Genomic DNA, 20,241 nt, shown 5'->3' with positions numbered 1-20,241 from the left:
AAAAGACCGAAAATTTCGAAAAAAAACAAGTTTTTCTTTGTTTCTGTTAAATTTTTTTGTAAATAAGTACGCTTTCTCCTTCAATAATGGGCACTGATATGGCTGCACTGATGGGCACTGATACGGCGGCACTGATGGGCACCGATGAGGTGGCACCAATGAGGTGGCACTGATGAGGTGGCACTAACGGGCACTGATGATGGGCACTGATAGGCGGCACTGATGGGCACTGATAGGTGGCACTGATGGGCACTGATAGGTGGCACTGGTATGCGGCACTGATGGGCACTCATAGGTGGCACCGATGGGCACACATAGGCGGCACTGATGGGCACTCGTAGGTGGCATTGACTGGTATATATGGGTGGCACTGATGGGTACTTATGTGTGGCACTGATGTGTGGCACTGATGGGCACTGATAGGTGGGCACTGATGGGCACAGATGGGCACTGACAGGTGGCACCTATGGGCAATGACAGTTGGCACAGATGGGCAATGACAGGTGGCACTGAAAAAAGCATTGCTGGGCAGATCTGGGCATTGCTGGGCAGATCATGGATATAATAGTGCCAATCAGTGCCCATTTGTGGGCACTGATTGGCACAGATTGGGCACATGTGGATGGCCATGGGGTACATACCTGGCCATCCACGTTGCCCCTTCCCTGGTGGTCCTAGTGGCATCCCTGGTGGTCCAGTGTGGTGATCTGAGGGGGGCTGCGCTGATAAACAATCAGCGCAGACCCCCCCTGCCAGGAGAGCCGCCGATCGGCTCTCCTCTACTTGCGTCTGTCAGACGCGAGTGAGGAAGAGCCGATCAACGGCTCTTCCTATTGACAGCGTGATCAGCCATGATTGGACACGGCTGATCACGTGGTAAAGAGCCTCTGCCGGAGGCTTTTTACCAAGATCAGTGTAGCGGTGTGTCAGACTGACACACCGCTCCACCGATCGCCGCGATGCGCGCCCCCGGGGGCGCGCTGCGGCATGTTATCCTGCTGGACGTCATATGACGTCCAGTCAGGATAACACAACCACTTCCCGGATGTCAATCCGCTATAGGGCGGGCGGGAAGTGGTTAAATTAAAATTAATAATATAATAGATGAGCATCTTAATGAGATGCAATGTACAGGGATAGGGATAGTTGTAGACACTCACTCAGATTGAACTGGATGGACTCTTGTCTTTATTCAACTAACTATGAGTATATTTGTATGCCACCCCAAGGGTAGAGTTTTTCTTTTATGCTTGTTCTAACTATAATTATATAATCTGTAGAACAAGATACATTCATAGTGTGCGCTGTTACCATTTAAAATTGAATTATGTAGTATGTTTGTTTTACTTAACCCTCTTACATACCCATGTGTCTCCAATTGTTTGCTGTTATCAGTGAAGTTTGTAGAGTGGGGGTAATGGGTAATACTAATTAATACACTCATATTTGTTCATTTTGGAAAGAGGGAATGCGAGATGTCCAAAATAAAAATTGCAATGCCAGCTTTTTGTTCAGCAAGGTAATAGCACTTTAATGTAATCCTGTGGCCAGCTATGGACATTTATGTCAAACAACAACAAAGAAAAATTCCCAGCTCACCTTACCAGCCGACCTGCAACACACCGAATTGGCCCTGTCTAACAGTTCATGTTAAAAACAGGGGTTTGCCAATACATAGGTAAGCTGCAGAGGCCACGACAAGGCACCCCAGTATAATCTGCTATTTTTAACATGAACTGTTATGCCCCGTACACACGGTCAGACTTTCCGACGGGAAATGTTGGATGTGAGCTTGTTGTTGGAAAGTTCGACGGCGTGTATGCTCCATCAAACATTTGCTGTCGGACTTTCCGCCAACAAATGTTTGATAGCAGGTTCTCAAATTTTCCGCCAACAAAACTTTGCTGTCGGAAAGTCCGATCGTGTGTACACAAGTCTATCGCACAAAAGCTCACGCATGCTCGGAATCAAGCAGAAGGAGCCGCACTGGCTATTGGACTTCCTTTTTCTCGCCATGTCGTACGTCTTGTATGTCACCGCGTTCCCACATTAGTAATTGTTGGTCAACATTTGTGTGACCGTGTGTATGCAAGACAAGTTTGAGCCAACAACCTTCGAGCAAAAATCCACGGTTTTGTTGGCGGAAAGTCCGATTGTGTGTACGGGGTATAAGACAGGACAATTCGGACTCAGTCCTTGAACAATGGTAGATTCCGGTGTAGGTTGGCAGATTGTGCTGGACTTAAAGCGGAAGTAAAACCCATTCATAAAACAATTTCATTTCCGGCACGTGCCAGAAATGTAACACTCCCATTGGTTGTGCTCTCAACCAAACTGTCAAACCATCCAATGACGGGTGTCATAACTGATCACATGTGTAGTATCATGGCAGTTGTAGATTAAACAGAGGCAAAGATGGCAGCTTCCTTGGCTGAAAACGATAGGAGGGTTTACTTACACTTTAAAGTATACCTAAAGCCAATGTTTTTAACACAGTGGGGAAATGGTGAAACACCTATCAGGTTTTTAGAGCTGTTTGTGTCCCAGCAGGGAAGAGAGATTCACCATTTCTTCTGTTGTCACCAAGACAGAACATGATAGGAAAACTCCAACATTTTACAATTGCCTTTGGAAGTTGAGGGAAGATATTCTATCAGAGACACCTGTTCTGATGACAGCCATCTAATTGGGGATTGCCAATAATTTTCTAGACACTTCTTCTCACTTCCCGTTTTTTATCTCTAACAGGAAGTGAGGAAAAATCTTTTCAATGGAGCACAATAACAAAAATTGGCAATTGTTTTAACCATTCCATTTTTTATCCAAAGCGAAAAAAAAAACGTTTGGGCTTTAAAAGATGTAGCCAGGTTTAGTAAATAAGTAGGAAGTGTAGGGTAGTAGTTGTTACACTGGAAGGATTGGGCTGCAGTGGGAGCAGCTGATGACCCTTTAGATATGGCCCCTGTTTTTAGATGAACAATATAGTTGTCCAGGCAAGGAGCACCGACACAGATCTTTGTCACTTCAGGAGCCCTTTGGACATCGCCCAGCAGAAATGCGGATTGCCGAACTCCGTCCGTCATTAATCGAGGCGCCTCTGTACCCTCCAAAACTTGTTCTTCTCGGAAAAGACAAAAAAGGTAGGCGTGTCATATTTTCTTTATCATAACTTTTGATCTCATGGTTCTTTATAAGTTAACAATCAAAATGTCCTCAAAGCCGACATAGTGGAGAAAATGTTAATTGTACCAATCGATGATTCTCTTTGTGTTTAACCCCCACAGAGTCTACAGACGATTCAGAGATGGATAAACACCATCACAACAGCGTGTCTTCGGGGACCTATTCCGACTACTCCCCTTCACAAGCATCATCCGCATCCTCCAACGCACGCGTCAAAGTGCAGATATCCGCTAAAGAGGCAGTAAACAGTTCAATGTGGGGTAACAGGTCTGTTCAACCCTCATATTTCATTACTGACATCTGCAGGCTGAACACAGGAAACGCATACATGGGCACTAAGTAGACATGTGCAATTCGTTTAGTTCTGAATTTGTTTTTTAATTTTGACAAATTCGTTAATTTCGAATTTTTCCGAATTTTTCAATTTCCAAATTTCCGAAAACTCAAAATTTCAGAAATTCAGAATTTCGGAAATTCAGAAATTCGGAATTCGAAATTTTTGAAATTTCGAAAATTCGGAAATTTGAAAATTCAGAAATTCGGAGATTTGAGAATTCAGAAATTCAGAAATTTGAGAATTCGGAAATTCAGAAATTTGCTAATTCGGAAATTTGAAAATTCGGAATTTCTGAATTTTCAAATTTCCAAATTTCTGAATTTTCAAATTTCCAAATTTCTGAATTTTCAAATTTCCGAATTAGCAAATTTCCAAATTCCGAATTTTCAGATTTAAGAATTTCCGAAATTTCGAATTTCCCAATTTCCGAATTTCCAAATTTCCCAAAAAAAGCAAAAAAAATTCATGAAACGAAAACGAACACATTTTTTGTCAGTGCACATGTCTAGCACTAAGGTCTCATGCACACAGGACATTTTTACAGCTGCTGTTAGGGGCGTTTGACGTTTTTTTTTTAACTGCTCTTTAACTCTAAAAGCCTCTCCATGTTAGCCTATGTGTCCATGCACACATAAACTGTCAGAGGTGTTTGAAGGCATAAGCGTTTAGGGGTAGTAGAAGAAAACGACAGCCTGTGCTTCTAGGAGCAGTAAAAACGAGCTGTAAAAATAAAAAATGTCCCTAAATGTCCATAAACGCTTGAATAAGCTGTTAGCCGCGTTTGGCGTTTTTAGGCGTTTTTACATTATAGGGAGTGTTTTTACTGAAAGGAAGCCAAAAAACACGAAAAAACGCCCATAAACGTTATTCAAAAACGTGGCTAACAGCACACTTTTAATGCCGCATTTCTTGGTGTTTTTTAAACGTCCTGTGTGCATGAGCCCTAAATTTTGAAGTGTATCTCAAGTCAACTGTTTCTGTTTTGAATCGAGTATGGAAGAATTATAAACTGTTTTTCATTGCTGTCTGTGTCCTTGCTGGAGAGTATCACCCTTTAGAATAATTAAAGTGATACTAAACATAAAGGGGGTTATTTACGAAAGGCAAATCCACTTTGCACTACAAGGGCAAACTACAAGTGCAAAGTTCACTTGAAATTGCACTGAAAGTGCACTTGGAAGTGCAGTCACTGTAGATCCGAGGGGGACATGCAAGGAAAATAAAAAACAGCATTTTAGCTTGCACATGATTGGATGATAAAATCAGCAGAGCTTCCCCTCATTTCAGATCTACCCCTTAGATTTACAGCGACTGCACTTCCAAGTGCACTTTCAGTGCAAAGTGGATTTGCCTTTTGTAAATAACCCCCATAGTGTTTAATTGTCGTTATCTCTTGTATTTATGCATAAAGATCATGCCACTGTATTTCATTTAACCACTTGACCTCCAGAAGATTTAACCCCCCCCCCCCCCGACCAGGCCATTTTTTGCGATACGGCGATGCGTTACTTTAACTGACAATTGCGCGGTCGTGCAACACTGTACCCAAATAAAATCGATGTCCTTTTTTTCCCCACAAATAGAGCTTTCTTTTGGTGGTATTTGATCACCTCTGCGGTTTTTATTTTTTGCACTATAAATAAAAAATGTCCGACAATTTTGAAAAAAAACAAAAAAAAACAAAAAAAAAACATTTTTTACTTTCTGCTATAAAACACATCCAATACAAAAATGTAAAAAAAAGAATCGAATTTCTTAATAAATGTAGGCCAATTTGTATTCTGCTACATATTTTTGGTAAAAAAAAAATCCCAATAAGCGTATATTGGTTGGTTTGCGCAAAAGTTATAGCATCTGCAAACTATGGGATGCTTTTATTTATTTACTATTAATGTCGGCGATCAGTGACTTTTAGCGGGACTGCAATATTGCGGCGGACAGTTGGACACTAACTGATACTTTTGAAACTTTTTGGGTACCAGTGACACTAATACAGTGATCAGTGCTAAAAATTTGCACTGTCACTGTACTAATTATACATTGTTAATGTTAACATAAGGGGAAATCAAAGGGTTAACTGTGTGCCTAGCCTGTATTTCTGTGTACTGTGGGAGGTTATTTTACTAGGGGAAGACATGGATCATTGTCCCTGCTTTGCAGAGACACAGGATTTATCCCTTCCCTCCTGACAGAACGGGGATCTATCTTGTTTACCGCCCTTCTACCTCTGTGCCAAACAATCAGAGGGTGCCAGTGGACATCAAGTCCATGGTACCCGCCGATCAGCTCCCACTGAGCAAACCGCCGGAGCAGAGGTGCCGCCCTGTAGCAGCAAAACTGCTATAGGGTGGACCTTAAGCAGTTAATGTAAAAAAAACATTTGAATAACTTATTTTATCTTTGCTGTTCAGTGGTCACGTGACTTTTCCCAGGTCTTTACCATTCTCAGGGAAAGAGTTTCCACTGCTGTACAGAGAATCAAAATAACTCATTTGAATCAAGAAAATATTTTAAAGCTTATCTATTTTTCAATCTATATTTCAAAGCAAATGTGTATTTTATTTATTTTAATTTTTTTTTGCAATAACATGGTGTAGGCAGAGTTTAGGTTGACTGACAATAGCTTTCAGTTTCTCCACACTGTAAAGATATCTGGAGGAGGTTCTGCCAATCACAGACTTTGTCATGCCCCTCCAGAATGTGTCTATGGTGTGTATGTGCTGGTAGAGGTGAAGCCTCCATCAATCAACAGCTAATATCCCACCCCCATAGTGTTTAGTAATATGAAGACATAGAGGACAAGGGAAGGAGGGGACTATCATTTACCACTGGGTACATGCCCACATGTGTGACTCTATAGTCTCGTGGGCTACACAGCCAAAGAAAAGGGTGGAAATAAACAGCTTAGTTGGGAGCTGAAACTGGAGAATGCTTAGTAGACGTGGCAGTGGCTGGTCTACACAATTTTAGGCTGCAGTGGGGACATAGACAAGGAGGGAGGGACAGTGAACAGCAGGATCAACCATGTTTTTTGCAATAAACAGAAAAATAATGCTCTAGTGGCAAAGTGAGTATGGACCCAATGTAATATAGCATGTATTGACAGTTTAAAATGATTTTAGTTTAAAGTGGTTGTAAAGACTAAAGGTTTTTTACCTTCATGCATTCTATACATGAAGGTAAAAAATCTTCTGTGTGCTGCTCCCCCCACAGTCCCCCCCTAATACTCATCGGATCCCATTCTCCATCGATGTGCACGAGAGGACTCGTCCCAGGACTCCCTCTCCTCATTGGCTGAGACAGCAGCGGGTGCCATTGGCTCCCACCGCTGTTAATCACAGCCAGTAAACCAATGAGGAGAGAGCAGGGGGGGACTGTGTCTCTGTGTTTTATGGACGCATAGTGCCTGGTTTGAGAGCGAGCACATACCAGTGACCCCCGAGCACGCTGCTTGCTTTGGGGGCACTGATTAAGGTAGAGGAGCCAGGAGTACCGGCGTACCAGAGTACCGGCGGGGAAATGGAGAGAGAGAGGATCGGGGTTGCTCTGTGCACAGGGCAAGTAAGACATGTTTTTTTTTTTTTTTAAACCGAACCTTTAATGACACTTTCATTGAAACCAGTCCCTGATTCAGTGTTAGGTGGAGTAAAAATGATCATACGAAGTCTTTACTCTGCTTAAAACGTAACTTTTGTTCTGGAAAAAAAAACAGTCCCCTCTGGATGATGTATGTACATTACCAGGATTTTAACAAACTTTGATGCAGATTCCTACCTGTTTCTGCTATGAAGAAACAATTATTTGTTTCACCAGACTGATTGTAGACTGATCTTTAACGGGAGGGTCTGGTTCATTATAATCAGCTTGTTCACTTTCAGTGTTCTGATGAGAAAAGTTGCAGTGCCTTCATTCCCTGAGAGGTATTTAACCCTTAGGGAGTTTCTCATCAAAAATGAAATTTCGGTTGCAAAGGATGCCCAAAATCTCACTAATATCATAGTGCAAACTTGAGAGCTATCTCCACTCCTCGTTTGATGTCGTAACTCAAATCGGTTTTCAAATTGTCGATAATAACATAATATATAACAGATAACATGGTTTATGATTTATTTTCATAGAGACTGGGATGTGTTCAGACTCTGTATTAGCCCATTCCCTCACTATTTTAGCATTGATTAATGGAAAAAGCGCATTTGGAAGCTTTTTACAGCATTTATCCTGCCAGATGCTTGGTGGACAATTTCCTGTAGAGATGCCCAAACAATATAAGCCATAGATGCTCAACCCCACAGCTGTTAAAACAACATTTCCAGAATAGATTTTTGTTTGATGTACACTTTTATAGTTTTATTCATCCACACTATAAGTTCAAAGCATCATTTTTGTTCCATGAAACTCACAATTTTCTTTTTTTTCCCCTATTCCCTAGGCTAACTCAGTCCTTCCCACAGCAGATTGAATCTAAGCCATTACTGAGTCAGCGAGAAACGGCGCCAATTGGCAATCTACAGCAACGCAATGACCGGCAGAACCTCAATGACTCGTTCACCGAGAATTGGAACAACAGTTCACATTATGATAACACCGGATTTGTAGCTGAGGAAAACACAGTGGACAATTCGGGGGCCAATCCAATGCTGAATTCAAAATCAAGGAGTACATCTGCTCACGGGAGACGGCCGTTAATTAGGCAAGATCGGATTATTGGCATTCCTTTGGAGCTGGAGCAGCCAACGCAAAGAAACAGTCAAGAACCTGATGTATCTCCTACTAACCCCTGGCAAAACTGGACTCGAACTCCTAGTCCTTTTGAAGACAGAACGGCTTTTCCATCTAAACTTGAAAGCACCCCTGTAAACAGCCCATTGCCAGAGAGGAAAGAACATAAGCCACAGTCCTTAGAGAACCCAAGCACATTCTCTGCAACTCCACCGTGGGAATTCCATGATATGGGTCCCAGTCGGAACATAGGGAATGTATTTTCGCATGGCCACTGTCGTCCCGAGTCTGCCAAAAATACCATATCGGTGAGCAAGAGTACGGAACGTCTCTCACCGTTAATGAAGGACATAAAGACAGGCAGGTTTAAAAAGTCTCAGAGTATAGATGAAATAGATATCGGTGCATTCAAAGTCTACAATATACCTTTGCAAAACTATGACCCTAGAAATATAATGCATGGAAGCCATGACAGACCAGATTTGGGGATGATGCAGGAGCACAGTATGTCTAGAAGTCAGTCTGTGCCAATGCTTGATGATGAATTATTGGGTTATGGGACAAGCAGAGGACAGCAACAAAAGCCTGTTGCAAAAAAAGTGTATCAGTTTGACCAAAGTTTCAACCCGCAGGGTGCGGTTGAAGTTAAACAGGAAAAGAGAGTACCCCCTCCTTTCTCATATAATCCTGAATACTCATCACAGCAAACAAAAACCATGGTAAAAGATTTGATCAGCCCAAGAGCCTATAGGGGATACCCACCAATGGAACAGATGTTCTCCTTTTCTCAACCCTCAGTCAATGAAAATTCCATTCCACCTCAGTTTACTCAAACGCAAAGTTCAAGGCCAGGGTTTTTGAAGAGGGCAGATTCGTTGGCGAGTGCCAATGAAATGGCTATGTATAGGAGAGTGAGTGAGCCTCATGAACTTCCACAGACAGATCGGTACGGTAGGGCACCCTTCCTTGGGGCTATTGAACGGCAAAGCAGCATGTCAGTTGCTGAATCCCAGTTCATGAAAAGGAATGGTCGGTACGATGATGACCATACTGCATATCCAGAGATGAAACCTCAAGGAAGCAGCTATCAAGTGAAAACCTTGACGCAAAGGAGGCCATTGTCTGCCAGAAGTTACAGCACAGAGAGTTATGGAACTGCTCAAACGCGACCTGTATCTGCAAGGCCAACAATGGCAGCTCTTCTGGAAAAGATGCCATCTGATTACAATTTGGTGAACTATGGTGAGAAGTCAACAGAGAATGAAATCAAAGCACGGCAGAACCAGGGGAAGGTGGACGAGAGCTGTAACAAAATGCCACCAGACTGGAGACAACAGCTGCTTAGACACATAGAAGCTAGAAGATTGGACAGGGTATGTTTACATACATTTATATGATTTATATATTTTTTTTCATATCTTGCAATAATAGAAGTTCATGGATTTATCATGTTGCTTTAATGAGATCCATCAGTCATCGAGACATGCAAAAGGATGTCTTCATCCTATGGAAAACAGCAAGGCCAAATATGTGATATTCAAACTTTCCAAGTCACTGTCAAATCACTGTTGTCTCCTAAAGTAGGTTTAAACCTGTCGTAATTTAATCTGATCAGTCAGGTGCATCAGTTTTTAAATAAATTTAGATTAGTTAGGTTACTCAAAGACCTTTTTATGCCTATGGTGCTGTTAAACAAGAGTTTTCTCTGTAGTGACATCCAAAGCGAGGTGATGTAGTCATGTAGTCATGATGTAGTTTAGTGGAAAGTTTGCATGGGAGGCTCACATGGGATCTTAGCCTTAGGAACACAGTTTGTGAATTCAGCCAATTAAACCATGGCATATGTGGATTATTTGGATTTAAACTCTGTCCAAGTCCCCCCCCCAGTGAGGTGTGGCAAGGGTGATATGAGTCTGACGATGTAACAGGAGATTATCATCTAATATTAATAGACACTTCAGTCTGATACATCTCATAATTTACCTTGTTTAGGTAAGATTAAGCCTGCTGTTGATGGTTCGAATCATGGCCGGTTCAGCAGGGACCGGTCGAGATTCGAACCATCTATGGACAGGCTGACTGTTCCCAAGTCAATCCATTGATTGACTTGGGTACAACCATCATGTCAGATTTTTAGCATGCTATTATTGCCAAAGACTTTAGCTGCTAGCAATAATCAATAATTCTCCACGTGCCACCCTGCCAGGAGAACACAGTAGCTCTGCCAGAGGGATTCCCCCATCAACACTGACTATGTTGATAGGGGAATCAAGCGATTTTCTTTCCTGCAACGTGTGGCTGGCCAATCTGTAGCCTGCCTTAGGCAAGTCTACTTTTGACCTTGTTTTGATGATGCAAAAGATGCAAGTGAGTTGATTTGCTTAGGCTAAGTTCACACTCTTGTGGGATTTGCCGCCCAGTGAATGTGAGAAGATTTAACTCTGCAAAGCATACCCAATCAAGATCAAAGAAAATACAAAAAAAAAAAAAAAAAAAAAAAGAAAAAGCAAAATTGCTTGCACATTATAGGATGATGAAAGACAGCAGAGCTTCACTTCATTTACTAGCCACCCTTCTAAAGTGCAACCCATGAATGTGAATGGGTTGCCGTGTCTGCAAGAAAAAGGTTCCTGCAACATTTTAAAAACGCAGCGTCCAGGAAATCGCTTTTGCACTATGGGATTTCCCTGCGGTTCCTGCGCCTGCAAATGCGCTGCGTTATCCGATGCATGAGGTTGCCATTAACCACTTTTACACCCCTTCCTGCCCAGGACAATTTTCAGCTTTCAGCGTTGTCACACTTTGAATGACAATTGCGCGGTCATGCAACACTATACACATATAACATTTTTATAGTTTTTTTTTTTTTTTACACAAATAGTTTTCTTTTGGTGGTATTTTTTTTCAATTTTTGTAAAATTTTTTACATTTAAAACAACCATGCAATACTGTACAAAAAGATATGTAAAAACAAAGAAAAAAAATTAAAGAGTAGACTGTATATATACACTTTTATCTTTGTTCTTCTACCTTAAAACACTTTTCTCAATTATATCGTTTATCTAATAAACCCTTCTATAGAATATTTAGGACCTACCATCCCCACTTCATAAAAAAAAAAATAAAAAAAACAAAACAAACAAAACACATTTAAGCACCACTGGGTTTTACATTTTTTGCTAAAAAAGCAAAAAAAGACTGAAAATTTCTGTTATAAAATTTTGCAAAAAACAATCTTTCCCCATAAATTTAGGTTCAAATGTATATGTCACAAGACGTCACGAAGGCATTGTAAAGCAGAAGGTTTTTTTTAAGATAAAAACCTACTGTGTGAAGCAGCCTCCCTCAGCCCCCTAATTACTTACCTGAGCCGCCTGGGACACTCCTCCTGATTGGCTGAGGCACAGCAGTGACACCATTGGCTCCCATGGCTCTGGGGAGAGAGGGGGCGGGGCAGGGTCGGGGCTCCGTGTCTGAATGGACACATGGAGCTCTGACTTGGCTCGGGTGCCCCCATACCAAGCTGTTGGCACACTCGATACAAGGGAGGAGCCAGGAGCAGTAAAGAGGGACCCGAGAAAAGGAGAATCCGGGCTGCTCTGTGCAAAACCAACTGCAAAGCGGCGGTAAGTATAACATGTTTGTTATTTTAAAAAAAAACGAGACTTTACAATCACTTTAAGAATGAATGGCAGCCCCGCACATTTTTAAAGAGCAGCCTGTTTTGACTTTGAGTGGTTACGCAATCGCTGCAATTCCCTCACCCGCAACCACCTGCAATAGTTTGAACCTAGCCTAAAGGCAAATAGGCTGTAGAGAAGTTACACTTCGCAGGGGAATTTGCCCAGAGCTTAGTGAATGTGGGAAGATTTCACGGTGCAAAGAATACCCTAGTAAGGTCAAAGAAAATACAAAAAAAAACCAGCAAATTCGCTTGCACATGATTGGATGATGAAAGACAACAGAGCTTCGCCCCATTTACTAACCTCCCTTGTAAAGTGCAACTTCCCTTGAAAAATGAATGATTTGTTTGCCTTTAGTAAATCAACTCCAACATCTCTCCTACGTATTGTTTTGTGATTACTTGCATCTGGTTTTTGGATATTTAGTTTGTCTGTTTCCCAACTGCACAATGGAAACAACATCCATGGGACAACTTTTCTGCTTCTTTCGAAAACATAAGCAAGACGAAAGAGGAATCTGCAGATTTACAAAGCTCAAACTCTTTGGATGTGTTGTTGTTTTGATGCACATGAGCGGTTTTCTGTTCTCTTTGCTGCTTTTGAGCAACATAAAGATACCAACAATCTGGCCCTGGTGAATTTTGTTTTTTGCATGTTTACTGCCATTCTGATAGATTTGTGATGTTTTCATTTGCAGTGCATTAAGATTCCGCTGGTTTATCCTATACAGTCACGGACACATAGATGAGTGTCAATTCTTCAGGGGTCTAATGTGAAACACAGCATTGCATTCTTAAAATGGAAGTTATATGTCGTCATGTGCCATTATAATTACGCCTCTAAAAACAAGGATTTTCTTTATCTCTTTTGAAGTATAACTAAAGGCAACATTTTTTTTTTTGGACTCCCATCACCTTATCCAAGCTAAAAAAAAAAAATGAGTGTTGGCTTTAGATACACTTTAACCCAGGGGTGTCCAACCTGCAGCCCACGTGCCGCGTGCGGCCCAAGACAGCTATGAATGTGGCCCAACACAAAATCGCAAAATTACTTAAAAATTTAGATTTTTTGGGGAGTTTTTTGTAAACATGCGTTTACACTTAGTGAACACATGCGGCCGAAGAACAATTTGACAGCGTCTCTTTACTGGACTGTTATAAGTTTTATCTTCCTTGTTAATAAATAAAGCCAGAGCACTCCTATGGCCACATCCATAAACTATAATGGTAGAAGCAAGAAAAAAGGGCAGAAAAAAGTCCTAGGTCGGGCACACTAGACAGTATATGATTAAAAACATAGTACATAGTACATAGTACATAGTACATAGTAGGTGAGGTTGAAAAAAGACACAAGTCCATCAAGTCCAACCTATGTGTGTGATTATATGTCAGTATTACATTGTATATCCCTGTATGTTGCGGTCATTCAGGTGCTTATCTAATAGTTTCTTGAAACTATCGATGCTCCCCCGTTGAGACCACCGCCTGTGGAAGGGAATTCCACATCCTTACCACTCTTACAGTAAAGAACCCTCTACGTAGTTTAAGGTTAAACCTCTTTTCTTCTAATTTTAATGAGTGGCCACGAGTCTTGTTAAACTCCCTTGCGCTGAAAAGTTTTATCCCTATTGTGGGGTCACCAGTACGGTATTTGTATATTGAAATCATATCCCCTCTCAAGCGTCTCTTCTCCAGAGAGAATAAGTTCAGTGCTCACAACCTTTCCTCATAACTAAGATCCTCCAGACCCTTTATTAGCTTTGTTGCCCTTCTTTGTACTTGCTCCATTTCCAGTACATCCTTCCTGAGGACTGGTGCCCAAAACTGAACGGCATACTCCAGGTGCGGCCAGACCAGAGTCTTGTAGAGCGGGAGAATTATCGTTTTATCTCTGGAGTTGATCCCCTTTTTAATGCCAATATTCTGTTTGCTTTGTTAGCAGCAGCTTGGCATTGCCTGCCATTGCTGAGCCTATCATCTACTAGGACTCCCAGGTCCTTTTCCATCCTAGATTCCCCCAGAGGTTCTCCCTGCAGTGTATAGATTGCATTCAGATTTTTGCCACCTAAATGCATTATTTTACATTTTTTTACATTGAACCTCATTAGCCATTAAACAAAAGCTTTCTTAGTACAAAAATATATATTGTGCAAATAGAGCAAGAAACAATAAGAATTAAAAACATGTATATAAGGTTGTAAACATAATATACATGGCGCAGATGGATACTTGCACCATGTAGGCGCAGTGAGCCCCTGTACGTCAACGTGTTTCGCTGTTTTGCTTCATCAGGACACACTCAGGGGTTGTTTAAAAAAACAGGTCTTGATATCTTATCAGCATGAAAACGTATGCAGATGAAGACAAACAGTTTCCCTGTTGGACATCAAACATCACCATGTGAATAGAGTAATATGTTTCCCAAGTACTTGTAAACATGTGGCAGGTGGTTCTGGCTTTCACACTATAAAAGTATAGTACAGCAGTATCCAGGGGTATAGGGGGGGGTGGAAATATCCACAGAGCTGCATTCGGCTAATAATCCAAGAGTACCGGCCAACACCAACCAAATCCCTAAAACTGGGGCAGCCTACCATATAATAAGCAATTGCTTTTGGAACTACGTAGAGTAATAGCCCACCAAAACTGCCTTCATAGCTATAATACCGGGAATACCCAGTTCCGGTGGGCTACTACTCTATGTAGTTCCAAAAGCAAATTTCTACTAATAAAGCTTATGTTTTTTAATCATATACCGTCTAGTGTGCCTCTAAAGTCCGACCTAGGGATTTTTTCTGCCCTTTTTTCTTGTTTCTACCATTAAAGTTTTATCTTGCCAAAGAAAAATATTCCACTCTTTACGATCACGCCTTATTCATGTCATCAGTTTTCATCAGCACCTATATTTGTGAGCAACTATTTTCAAGGACGAAGCACATGAAGGGCAAAATTAGAACCAAAAAATATCTGATGAGCACCTTGAGAATTCATTGAGAATTGCTACTACTGTAAAAATACTGTTTCAAATATCGCACTAGTTTTATGTTGCCCCCCCCCCCCTTTTTTGTAATAAAAAAATTACTAAAGAATTGTATTACTCAGGTACATTATCTAGATCAGTGATTGTTTTTGTTTTTTGTTTTTTAAATCAAGAAGAGCTTTATTGAAAAGGAAAAAAAAAGATACAGCAATTCCAGAACAGATCAGCATCCATAGTCAAAGCCAACAGTTCCATGTACAGAGTCAATATCATAACACAGACCAGCAAGTTTATCATAAATCATACCAGTAACACAATAAGTGAAAGACATTATGCAATGGAGGTAACTTCCTTAGTTTTCCAGCCATTCGACTAAATTCAATAGCCAATGGAGTTTACATTAACTCATCAGGAGCCTAACCAAGACTGGGCCAAGCTCGGGGTGTCCAACCATAGGCCCCAGAGGTTATCGTATTTACGAGGGCATCCCGTGTTGGTATATATACTTCTCCAACCAGAGAGTATCTCCAATACACTAACCATTCTTTATGAGACGGAGGTTAGGTGATTTCCAATGCTGAAAAATGACTCTCCGATTTTGAAAAAGGGCTCTAGCCAACTTCTCTGGTAAAGGCTGATAGTTGGAGGCCATCTAGTATGCCCAACAGGCATGGTTTAGGGTTGAATGGAATAGAGATCTGAAAAACGGCATTTAATGTGTTCAGTACCCAGTATACACCAAAAGTATTGGGACACCTACCTTTACACGCACAAGAACTTTAATGGCATCCCAGTCTTAGTCCATAGGATTCAATATTGAGTTGGCCTACCCGTTGCAGCTATAACAGCTTCAATTCCTCTGGGAAGGCTGTCCACAAGGTTTAGGAGTGTGTCTATGGGAATGTTTGACCATTCTTCCAGAAGCGCATTTGTGAGGTCAGGCGCTGATTTGGGCGAGAAGGCCTGGCTCGCAGTCTCAGCTCTTATTCATCCCAAAGGTGTTCTATAGGGTTGAGGCAGGCCAGTCAAGTTCCTCCACCCCAAACTCGCTCATCCATGTCTTTATGGACCTTGCTTTGTGCACTGGTGCGCAGTCATGTTGGAACAGGAAGGGGCCATCCCCAAACTGTTCCCACAAAGTTGGGAGCATGAAATTGTCCAAAATGTCTTGGTATGCTGACGCCTTTAAAAGTTAACTTCACTGGAACTAAGGGGCCAAGCCCAACCCCTGAAAAACAACCCCACCCCATAATCCCCCCTCCACCAAATGATTTGGACCAGTACACAAAGCAAGGACCATAAAGACATGGATGAGCAAGTTTGGGGTGGAGGAACTTGACTGGCCTGCGCAGAATCCTGACCTCAACCCGATAGAACACCTTTGGGATGAATTAGAGTGGAGACTGCGAGCCAGGCCTTCTTGTCCAACATCAGTGCCTGACCTCACAGATGTGCTTCTGGAAGAATGGACAAACATTCCCATAGACACACTCCTAAACCTTGTGGACAGCCTTCCCAGAAGAGTTAAAGCTGTTATAGCTACAAAGGTTGGGCCAACTCAATATTGAACCCTACGGACTAAGACTGGGATGCCATTAAAGTTCGTGAAGGCAGGTGTCCCAATACTTTTGGTAATATAGTGGATGTGCAGTTTGGGGCAACTCCATAGTAATTGAAATAAGTTGTCGTGGTCTCAGCAGCATTTACTGCAAGTAGGGTTGGCTAGGTCAGTGATTGTTAACTTGTGATCTGCCCGACTTTTTCTGCTCATCAGCTCTCCTTATTGTTCGTGTATTTTGTTTGTGGCCGAAGACAATTCCTTTTCTTCCAATTTGGCCCAGGAAGGTCAAAAGGTTGGACACCCCTGCTTTATCTCATGGAACTACAGAACAGGTGAATGTGCAGTTTGTTTGGCCCAGTGCTTGTGATGTCATAATGTCTCAGTTTGGGTTGTCAGGCACTGGTTTGCCCAACATCAAAGCCTGCCTTTTGAGTTCACAATTCACCGACACTCAGCTTGGTTGTTATTTATGCTGAGCCACTGCCCCTGTAAAATAATTTAAACACAATAAAAGTATAAAATAATATTTTAATATAATAATAAAAGTATAATATAGTAATACAAGTCTACTAATTTTGTAACAAAGTATCATCTCTATCCTAAACTGTTCCACCATTGGCTCCAACTTTTCCTGTCTGTACCATTTCAGTAATACCAGAATACACTAAACCCAGCCTCATGGTTTTTGCAGGCAGTTAAACAGAATGGATCTCTCTATGTCAGTTCTGTAAGTGTATTGGTCTTTCTGTATTATGTATTTGTGTACAATATGCTTTGTCTGCAAGTCAAAGGCCCAGAATGTGCTTCACAGTGTATCCCTGTGGGCTTTCTTTTGTTATGTTTGTTCATATTTCCCCGTCAGTTCAGCATGTTTGTTCATACCTTGTCATCGCATTGTCTCCTCCATTCAGAATGCCGCTTATAAGCACAACACTATTAACCTTGGCATGCTGCACTCAGGATCGCTCGCGGGCATGCATGGTGGCAAAAGCATGAGTTATACTATGCATCCGTCAGCTCACTACCAAGACATACCTCTCTACAATGTAAGTATGCGGGCCCGGCCGCAGGACACTCAGATGACTCCTGTTGTTTTATGTATTCCCTTTTCTTAAAGGATCAGTCCATTTTTTTGTAGGTGGATGCTGGTGACTGCTTCTTAAATCTCTCAAAGACTCCAGTGCTGAAGTACCCCCCCCCCCCCCCCCCTTCCACACACACCCCTAAGTTGTAGCTCTGCCATGGCCACAAGGCTCTAACATAGCCAGTTATTTATTCATTCTGGAGATGGATTATGCGTTATGGAAAATCCATTATGGAGAGTTCATCCTTGATTGGCTATGGTAGGCAAACTGCAAATTCTGCTGGGGAGGTTTCACTATGGAGTGCAAATATAAGATGCCGGCATGGGAATCAGCTTGCTAGTGACCACATAATACCGAAATATCCATTTTGGGGGAGTGTATTCTTTAAGGATTCATATGGCCAAAACTGATATTTCAACGCCAAGTGGATACTGGCCAGTCAATTCAGCCATAGGCTTCTTATACGGCTCAGGGACTCCAGTGATGATGAGATATCTTCACCTGAGATCCCAGCTCTGCCCTTCTGTCATCAACATTATTTGAGGCTCTTAAAATGGTTGTACACCTCTGAAATGAAAAATGAACCAAGCATATCCGTCTATACCCAGATAGCAAGCATTTGTTCTGCAAGTTAAAACGACTTGCTAAGCTGTTGCTAGACTTGCCGGGCTTCACAAGTTTGTTGCACAATTACAGCAAGTCCGCATTGTATGACTCCAAATCAACTTTCTTTGCAAACATCTGCAAAGTCTGCTGCAAGTTCTGGTTCAGTTATTTTGTGCAATAGTCCTCCCACCACAGGGGTCACTGTGGCTGAACTTTCATGCTGTAGACTTGCAGAGCTATTGCTGTAGACTCACCACTGCAACTTTGCTCTTGCTAGAGACTTGCCACGCAAATTTGCTACAAATTGGAAAAATGTCAACTAGAACTTGTACTTTAAGTGTTCTGCAAGTGTACAACTAGCCAGGGAAAATATGCAGCAAGTTAACAGACTTACAATTCAACACTGCCACAATCTTGTAGCAAGTTATCCTTGCTATCTGGGTAGTGTGTACCTACATCAATTGTTAGCACATAGCGTGGTTCCTTTCTGCTCTGTTATTCTTCTGATATCTGCATGAGTCACTTCTGACAGTCTATGCTCTATGCCAGGGGTCTCAAACTGGCGGCCCTCCAGCTGTTGCGAAACTACAAGTCCCCTGAGGCATTGCAAGGCTGACAGTTACGAGCATGACTCCCACAGGCATAGGCATGATGGGACTTGTAGTTTTGCAACAACTGGAGGGCCGCCAGTTTGAGACCCCTGCTCTATGCCATGGGTGCTCAACCTGTGGCCCTCCAGTTGTTGGGGAACTGCAAGTTCCAAGAGACATTGCAAGGCTAGCAGTTACAAGCATGACTCCCACAGGCAGGGGCATGATGGGAATTGTAGTTCTGCAACAGCTGGATGGCCACAGGTTGAGCACCCATGCTCTATGCCAACACCAGAAAATCCAGAGAGATGGCCCCACCCCTCCAGCACACAACAGGTGATTGATAGCCTCAGTTGTGCATGTTTCCCTATGAGACTGTGTAGATGGGAGGGTGTCCTTTCCTTCCACCCAGGTCTCAGATTACACTCAGCTCTATGCTGTGCAGCTTGTGACATCATATCCCCGCCCCCTGCCTTCTGAAGCTCAGAAATACTGTGTAAGTTCTGGACTTTGAATGGCTCTAAAAAAGATCGTCCTGCAGATAAACAGATGCAACTTATGTAGGAGGATATTTAATCTCTGTGTATCCCCTGAAGCTTGCCACTTTACTGAGTTTATGTAAGGGTTTACAACCACTTTATTCTCAAGACTTCGTTCTCCTTTAATTGAATTTTTAATTAGTTTGACATCTTAGCTCTGGTTCCCTGAGAGGTACAAGAAGCCAGTTGCTCCCTTTGATTCACCAAAGACTGAAATGTTGTGTTTTGTGTGGACTGACCCTTCAATAAATGTATTGTGTGTTTTTGTATTGTTTTTATAACTTCCTTCCAGAGCAGCATAATTATGTAGAATTCCAGCTTTGCCTTTAGCCATGTGTTAATCAAAGACAATTTCAAGTGTGCTGTGTGTCCTTTTACTCCACAAAGGCTTTCTGAGAATTAGTGCCCAATCACGTGGAAGCTATTCCTGCAGGCCATCAGGACAAACCAGGACTTCCATTAGCTGGACCCAAGACATATTTCTTCATTAGTTTCAGGCCAGTGACAGCCACTAATAAATACAGAAAGATGACCTACATGATGTACATTGTGTTTGTATCTGCAGATAACAGATATTTAGTGAATAAATAGGGAATGGAGATAGATAGATAGATAGATAGATAGATAGATAGATAGATAGATAGATAGATAGATAGATAGATAGATAGATAGATAGATAGATAGATAGATAGATAGATAGATAGATAGAGAGACAGAGAGACAGAGAGACAGAGAGACAGACAGACAGACAGACAGACAGACAGACAGATAGATAGATGGATGGATGGATGGATGGATGGATGGATAGATAGATAGACAGACAGATATGTAAATAGAAAGAATATACATATATACTTTACATATACAGTGCTGTGAAAAAGTATTTGCCCCCTTGCTTTTTTTTTTTTTTTTTGCATATTTGTCACATTTAAATTGTTTAGATCATCAAACAAATCTTA

At 41.8% G+C, this 20,241-nt stretch overlaps 1 protein-coding gene across 5 annotated transcripts in view; it reads left to right on the top strand.

Moving 5' to 3' along the window:
* The window catches only part of LRRC7 (leucine rich repeat containing 7), a 508,948-nt gene that overhangs the window by 413,777 nt on the left and 74,930 nt on the right, over positions 1 to 20,241 (top strand). For 3 of the 5 annotated variants that reach the window (XM_073593758.1, XM_073593756.1, XM_073593761.1), the window contains 4 exons: positions 3,029 to 3,140; positions 3,285 to 3,450; positions 7,950 to 9,612; positions 17,374 to 17,508. In XM_073593758.1, the coding sequence (XP_073449859.1) occupies positions 3,029 to 3,140; positions 3,285 to 3,450; positions 7,950 to 9,612; positions 17,374 to 17,508 (2,076 nt within the window). Of the gene's footprint in view, positions 1 to 3,028; positions 3,141 to 3,284; positions 3,451 to 7,949; positions 9,613 to 17,153; positions 17,190 to 17,373; positions 17,509 to 20,241 lie in introns of all 5 variants that reach the window. The other 2 variants (XM_073593759.1, XM_073593760.1) reach the window with 2 other exon arrangements.

The sequence above is a fragment of the Aquarana catesbeiana genome, linkage group LG07 (assembly GCF_042186555.1).
Source record: "Aquarana catesbeiana isolate 2022-GZ linkage group LG07, ASM4218655v1, whole genome shotgun sequence".
In the NCBI taxonomy this organism is placed as follows: Eukaryota; Metazoa; Chordata; class Amphibia; order Anura; family Ranidae; genus Aquarana; species Aquarana catesbeiana.
This window is presented reverse-complemented; position numbering and strand designations above follow the sequence as displayed.